This window comes from Astyanax mexicanus, chromosome 17 (assembly GCF_023375975.1).
Source record: "Astyanax mexicanus isolate ESR-SI-001 chromosome 17, AstMex3_surface, whole genome shotgun sequence".
Classification (NCBI taxonomy): domain Eukaryota; kingdom Metazoa; phylum Chordata; class Actinopteri; order Characiformes; family Acestrorhamphidae; genus Astyanax; species Astyanax mexicanus.
In genome coordinates, this window is record NC_064424.1 from 41,523,709 (window position 1) to 41,531,283 (window position 7,575).

Below are 7,575 nucleotides of genomic sequence, written 5' to 3' on the forward strand. Positions count from 1 at the left end.
TTTCAAGTTAGAATTTAAATCCATATTTTACTTTATATATACACAATTTGTGCCATATAAAGAAACTGTTTGCCATATAATCCATATAAATTACACTTCTTTTTCTTTTTTTATGAATTCAGTCTGTAATATAACAACTGATTTATTCCATATACATTTCGTTAAGGTTTGGCCATGAAGTATGAGGGTTTTATCATGAAATGAACATACTAATGTAACTATTTCACATCTAACATATATTCAAGAAGATTTGTTTATTAAAGTGTGCCGCTGTTAAATAAGTTTTGTAATCAAGTTAGTCTAATCTACAGACAGTTTAAATACAACAAATACTGTCAGATTAATATTTATTTTGTTAAATCCACAATGAATCTGCATTATGTAACACCATCTTGCATAAAATCAAATAATTACATCAAGGTCAAAGTTGTATTAAACATTTTATTGATCAATAAATTATTGATCCCGTAAACAAAATTCTGCTCTTTATTAAATGATTACAAAATAACAACAATAACAATTGTTTTGAAACTGCTCAGTATAACAGTAATGAAAATGTGCATCTTGCATAGACTCAAAACAATAACCTCAGTGACTCTAATCACTTGTTTTCGATTCCTGAAATTACTATAAAATTGCCATAAAATCACCTGGTTTGCTAAACAAAACCACTGACCTCATAAAACAGTGTAATATAAAACTTGTATCTATATAAACTATAGCAGCCATTTTCCAAGTAAAAGTACACTTACAGTGATTCTCAGAACTTCCAGTACTTTTTTGGTACAATTTTAACAACAATTTTAAGTCACTGTCCACAAAAAAACATATAGCTTCTTTTTTTGTTGATTTTTACATGCTGTGAAAAATGTCGGAGCAATATGTTCCAAAATCACCTGGGGGGTAAAAAATCTTTACATTAACCTACACTGGAATTAAGGCACATTTTTAGCCTCTCCTGTAAATCTACTCTTTTGGACATACTTATTTTTCTTTGGACAGTGACAACATGGAACATACATTGTACCTTAACATATTGTCCATAAGGAATGTCTAGGTCCACTCATGGTCTGCAAGGTCAGCAATAAGAGTGAGGACTCTGGGATTGACAGGAAGTGCTTTCTTGTTTTTCTTCCACTGGACTTTGGTGCCTCTTTCGGGATTTATCGAGAAGAAACACCTTGATAAAAGTAAATAAATACATTAATTACCAAACAACAACAAAAAAAGACTGTGTTGATTGAAAGTTTCTCAACCCTTATTAATTAATATTATACAATTAAATATGAGCTTAAACCCAACGTTTCCTTAATATCTGATGATATATGCTGATCATAAGTTTTTGCACAAACTACAATCCTGTAGCCATTTCACACACTCTCTCTAATTTCTTACTGATTTTTTGTTAACTTTAATTTATAAATTAGGTTATTTTTACTTGTTTAATATATAAACAGAAACTGAACAGTCATAAAACAGGTGCCCAAATGTTTTAGAACAAAGAAATTATACCTTTGAAGGAACTCAAGTGTTGACCGTAGTTCCACTGGGTAGTGTATGTTGAAACAGTAGTAACTGCCAAACAGCAGACAGAAGGCAGGTACGAAAGAAGTGATGTGGTCGTTGACAACCTCTTGGTCGATGCTCAACATGAACATCCCAGCAGTAAAGCAGGATGACCCTAAAAAGATTAACAAGGCCAACAATAAAACAAATAAATAAACCTCAATAAAAAGGGATTAAATTAGAGTGAGTGTGTGAAATGGCTACAAATTTACATTTTGTGTAATAACTTGTATCTTATGAACAGCCAATCACTGAGCTTCATTAAGATTCCTTGAGTTCCTTTATAATGTGCAAACAGTAAAAACACTGCAAACTTATACATGACTTGTCTTTGCTTGCCAATGTGAGCTTTGCATCTGTTGAATGGTGAGCGGGGCAGAGAACTCTCTACAGTGTTTTGAAGTTGGACTGCTGTAGCCATTTCACACATTCCTCACTTTATACTAATACAATTGTACTTGCTAAATTGGACATAACAAATGCCATTTCTACACTGAATTTAGCCATTGGTTGAGCTTGGTACCAGGCAAATTAATGGTCAGTATCCATAAACTGTACAACATTACCTGTAACAATGTAAGCCAATAGTAGAATAGGCTGTCAATACACCAGCAGATTTAGAGAGTTTGGTTACACTTTTTGGGCTTTACTTACCACACACAATAATGCAGGGTGTTGCTGGCAGCTTCTCCATCTGAACCTCTCTGGCTAGGCATGTCTTATCGACATAATGAAACAGGTTATCCTCTTTTTCACCAAAATGAGCCAGTAAAAGAAGTACCATCTCGATGACATCTCCTGGACAACCATCCAATTGGCCTCTCTCAGTCTGAAACTTGATAAAAACATCCAGAACCTGTTTGTGTTTTGGTGCATCAACAGTTTTAAAGAAACTTAAGAGGCGTCGACACTTCTTGTCCACGTTGGCATGGAAGCACTCCATTAGACTGACACCAGTAAGTTCTTGGAAGTGTACTACCATTCCAGATTCCTTGAACAAAAAGGGCCACTCTTGGGTTAGTTGCCTTATGCTGGTCCCCTTGTTGATGTCTTTACGCTGTGTGTAAAAGGTGCATTGTACCAATTCTTTCACGTCGTCTGTACTGTAATTCATCTCTTCAAACATAGTCTTCATCTTTTCTTTTTTTTCTTGCTGACTATCCTCAGTCTCAGAGAGTGGCAAATATTTCAGCTCCCACTTTACACAGCCATATGTGTCTTGAACACTTGCTTTGTGCTCAGCTGGAATTTCCTCTGTGTCAGATCCATCTGAAACTGCCTTACGTTTTTTTATCTTTGATGTGTTGGGTCGTTTGACATTCTCAACTCGTGCCTGAAGTTGCTTGACCAGTGAATGATATCCAGATCCAACTACATCACCCTCAATTACATCTTGTAGCGATTTAGGATACTTGGCCACCATTCTTTTGCCTATCTCTGTAGTGTTGTGTTTGGTCGGGTTATTACACACCTTCATAATTTCAGAAACCACAATTCTAATCATCTCTCGTCGTAGCCGTGGACTAGGTCTTTTCTGTCTTTCCAGACTTTGCAGTAACTCTTCAGGGAGCTTTTGCCATGGTATTTGAAAACTGTCTGCCCAGCCTGGCTGAAAAGATGAACTGCCTCTTGGGGATGATGAGGTAGATGTGGTTGACAATGTTGAGGGAGAGGCAGAACGTGGAGTGGAGCATGCAGAAACTGGAGAGGGACATACCGAGGTTGGAGTTGGAGTGGCGGAATCTGTAACAGACATTTAAGCATTGAATAAGGTAATTTGCTGTTAAATTACTAACGTCTATGTCCTGGAGTGATCACAGTTTTTCACTGTTACACATTAACAGACTTACTGTTCTGCGCCCAGGAAACAACAAGTCTTCTGGCTTGTATTGGCTTCAGTGCTGGCAGCAAGTCTCCTTCTGTAATGTACTTCAGATCATCTGTGGTCTCTGCACCAAGTGCCTTCAATGTGTCTATAACTGAATTCAGAACTGCTTCAGGAAGATCAGGAAACACTGCAGTAATGGCACTGCTTATCTTCTGTATTTCTGATTCTGCCATATCTGTCAGATACACAAACACAAAAACACCTTTGTCCAACTGACATCTAAGTATCTACTGACAACACATTGTGCTTCAATGGGACTATCTGATATCCATTCTTCATGTAAGATGACAATGGCCACATGTCAATCAGGTCATTAATGTGTACACAATGCAATCTTCCACTTTCATTTTTCACAGAGTACATATGGTAGTGTGGAAGAAATTCCACTGAATATACTCTCATCAGAAAATGAAGTGCTGAACAATCTTTCACTACAATGAGAATGATTTCACCAAATTCTACTGAGTCGTCATTCCTAATGACAAAAAACTGTCCCTTCTTGTATGTTAATCCATTATACTGCACATCTCCAGAAATCTTTGCATTTATTTCAGTGAAGCCAAAGTGGCAGACTGCATCTTTAACTTGTTGACTGTAAAGCTCAGAGTAAAACGGTGAGCTGTTTTTTATTTGTAAGGATGGAGGACTCACTGAACCAGATGAAAGATAGGCTTGAAGCATCTGATGTCTTTCTGAAAGACTGAGACACAGATTTTTAAAGTTCTTCAAATGCCTTGCACATCTTTTAAAGTAACTATGTTTGCTCTCAAAGCGCATAGTCCATAATCGGATCAGTGGGCCAAATTTTAGAATCAATCCTGGATAGTGCCGTAAATAATGATGCTTTGGTCTCAAGTTGTTTTCTGGAAACAGTGACGTCCTTGAATCTAAATATTCTTGAATGAGGGCATCCAAGTAAGCAACTTGAGGCCTTGAAATTTTCTGAGCACAAACCAAATCAACAATGTCTTTCAGTTGTAGAGTTAACTGCCACACCTCATCTTGTGGATCCTGCACTCTGTCTCCAATTATTAGAGGCAACAGCCTTAGAAAATTCCAATTCTGTATAGCATGACCAGAAAGCCTAAGTGTTTTAGGACTGACCTCACATGGCTTGGAGGAAGCATCTGTGGATGAATATTTGAACTGTTTAATAGACCTGTTCAAAATGGAGTATGTGAACCATTTCTTTTTCTTCACAAAATACCTCAGGTAAAGTGCAACATCATAAGAGAGGACACCTTCAAAGAGGTCATGGCCAAGACAAGGGGGCAAACCAGGCAGACATACATCATAATGTTCCAAAGAATTAAAGACTGACCTGAACTTTATTCCTTGAACATCTGGCACATTTTCATCCTCTAACTGATCAACTGCAGACTTGTAACTTTCAGTGGTGCGCTCTGGTCCACATGAAGTTGAGTTACCTTGAAATTCAGTTCGAGAAATTAGACAGTATCTGCAGAAATATTCTGAGGAACTGAAATTTTCTGTAAATCCACCAACACAATGAGAGCCCAAGTTGTCTCCAGCAATGCAGTAAAGAGTTCCCTTAACAACGGTTTCATCTGGGTTAGGGTTTCAAATCAGACACCAACTTGGAAAAAACGTTGGCATGGCCAAATTCTTTAAAGTCCTTCTCTCTACACAGCAAAACCAGCTGCATGTGATCAACATTTGATCGAACATGGGGGGGCAAATTTAGTAGTGAGAAGTACACACCCAATATTTTGTGCTTCTTTTTTGCAGAACCCAAAGGGTTCACCACCTCAAATGCATCCTGGTATAAGACCAGTTTAAGACAAGTTGGATTTTCCTGAAAAAAGGTGTTGGATTTAAACACTTTACCATCTTGGCTGTCACAGAGAACATCTGGCACGGAAACATCATTACAATCTACTGACATGAGCACCTGCCAAAAATTGGATTCTAGCATACTCTTCAAAGTGTTTAACACAGGAACATAATATGCAAATCTTTCTGTTCTGTTCTCATCTCTGCCTAAAAACATGCGCTTAGGTTCCACGTAATTAAACATTTTTTTAAAGCTCTGGGCTCTAGAGTATGCTGTTCTCATAGGTCCTGTGTGGCAAGCTGAGAACAAGTCAGATTCTTTCACTGTATCACAGATTTTTTCAATATCTTCATCTGATACTGACAAATCTTTCAGTAGCAAGTGTAATCTATTCAAAGTATAGGCCTGTCCCAATTCATGTATATTCTGAATCTCTTCAACAATGTTCTGAATAGTAGACGCTGGAATAAGATGCTGCCCCTGTAATTTTATGTAAAACATACACACATTTCTAAGAAACAAGTCACTGAAATTAGGCGCGTCCCCAAATGCTTCTTCTGCATGTGAAACACTGGCAGTTTCTTCTGCATGTGAAACACTGGCAGTTTCTTGGTGGGTAGCAACATTATGCTCACTTGTAGAAGGACATTCAATATTTGTATTTGTGAATGATTCACAAATCATATTTACAGAACAGTGTCTGTGTTTTCTAGACATGTGGGAAGTAAATGAAGATTTTACAGTGAACACAGTTTTGCAGCCTCTTACTGGGCAGCTCACAGCACGTCCCTCGACTAAGTGCTGCTTTAAGTGAGCAACCAATTCTTTGACTCCATCACACTGACGTTCACAAAGTGAAACTGTGCATTTAAGTGATGCTAAAGCAATACCCTGGGCAACGGAGGACGTAGCATTATGTTGGCGATAGAAGTGAGATTTTAATGCTCCATATCCAGAAAACACCTGCTTACAACCACTTTCAACACACTTGAAAATGCACCGTGGTTCATTGCGATGGAGCTTGCAATGTAGAACATACGCTTTTAGAGACTGAAACGATGCTCCACAGATGCAACACGAATACATGTTCAAACAGGCATGTATCTAACACAAAACGAACGCATTATCATTGCAATGTGGACTGAAATATGCTGAAGCATGCTTGGAAACGGGAACTGCTCATTGTAAGCACCACTAAGCCGAGACAATTCACACTAGCTTCTGTAGCTACCTTATTTAGCTTGATAGTTCACTTTAGTTTGCTAGCTAGCTAACATGGTATATGCTCTGGAGATGTTAACACAGCTGGGACACAAACACCTGAACAGTATCGTTTATATCACACAGAAATGTTTACCTCGTTAAAACAGACTTGACATGAACTGCAGAGCTCCATCAAGCACACACAGACATGTTATTCGAGAGGAGACCAGCCACTGACTGCAGCGTGAAGGAGAGTTGTCGTAACGCTGATCCTCCCGCCTTCCAACAAAAAGAGCCAATCAGCTTGTTGCTTTTGCAGAGATCGGAGGAACCCCACCCCCCCTCCCCCCGGCTGTAAATATTTGCGCAGGCGCAGTAGCCATAACAAGTCGAAAAAATCTAGTTTTTTGTGCTTTTTTTAAGACAAACGCTACAAACTGTTCATAAGGATTTTAACAGATTTTACTAGTGATGTAAAATATGTTGTTCAAATGATAATTACACCTTCAGACTAGAGTATATTGGTCTCTCCTCATTCAAACAGATAGGAGGCTGGTCTTGTATGAGTAGAAAAAACACAGCAAAAGTGACCGCCGAAACCGAAAGCGCTTATTGGACGGCGCCCACATGAGGCGACTGTTAGTATTCAAAATCAGGCGCGCTTTCTCTCCACAGCCTGTATTACAATTTGAAATGCATGTTGATACATTTCCTTACAATTCACTTAATTTCAGCTTGGAAACTAAAACAAAATGCATTTAAAACATTTATTTTTTAAAAAGTGATGTTTCAAAAAACCAAACAGTGTGAAACCAGTCCCTATTGCTGCCCACAATCTATTTACATATGAAAGTGATCTCAGATCAGCAGGAATAGTCCATTCAACAAATTTGATTTGATGTTGACCAAAGTACAATGAAAGAAATTTAAAAATGTAATACTTGCTTCTTCAAGATGCCATGAAACAGACAAAACATTCTATGGAAAACTTAAAAAAAGTTCATAAATTATTTTAATTATTTTAACATTGTACATTTTCCCACTGTGCGACTAATTAAAGGATTAACTTGTCTGTCTTATCTTAGCCCTTTCATGCATAGTGGTCACAGTATACCCATATTTG

At 37.8% G+C, this 7,575-nt stretch overlaps 1 protein-coding gene across 2 annotated transcripts; it reads right to left on the minus strand.

Annotated features, from left to right (window-relative positions):
* Positions 1 to 421: 421 nt before the first annotated feature.
* LOC125782420 (uncharacterized) lies at positions 422 to 6,761 on the minus strand. 2 transcript variants are annotated; one of them, XM_049466397.1, is made up of 5 exons: positions 6,607 to 6,761; positions 3,417 to 3,629; positions 2,221 to 3,309; positions 1,513 to 1,681; positions 422 to 1,180 (listed from the first exon to the last, which is right to left on the minus strand). In XM_049466397.1, exons 2-5 carry the CDS (start codon positions 3,625 to 3,627, stop codon positions 1,054 to 1,056), a joined length of 1,596 nt encoding a protein of 531 aa, XP_049322354.1. In that variant the 5' UTR covers positions 3,628 to 3,629; positions 6,607 to 6,761; the 3' UTR covers positions 422 to 1,053. The 2 variants fall into 2 exon arrangements, with proteins under 2 accessions (XP_049322354.1, XP_049322353.1); XM_049466396.1 differs by lacking the exon at positions 6,607 to 6,761 and adding an exon at positions 4,776 to 4,869.
* Between the last annotated feature and the right edge of the window lie 814 nt (positions 6,762 to 7,575).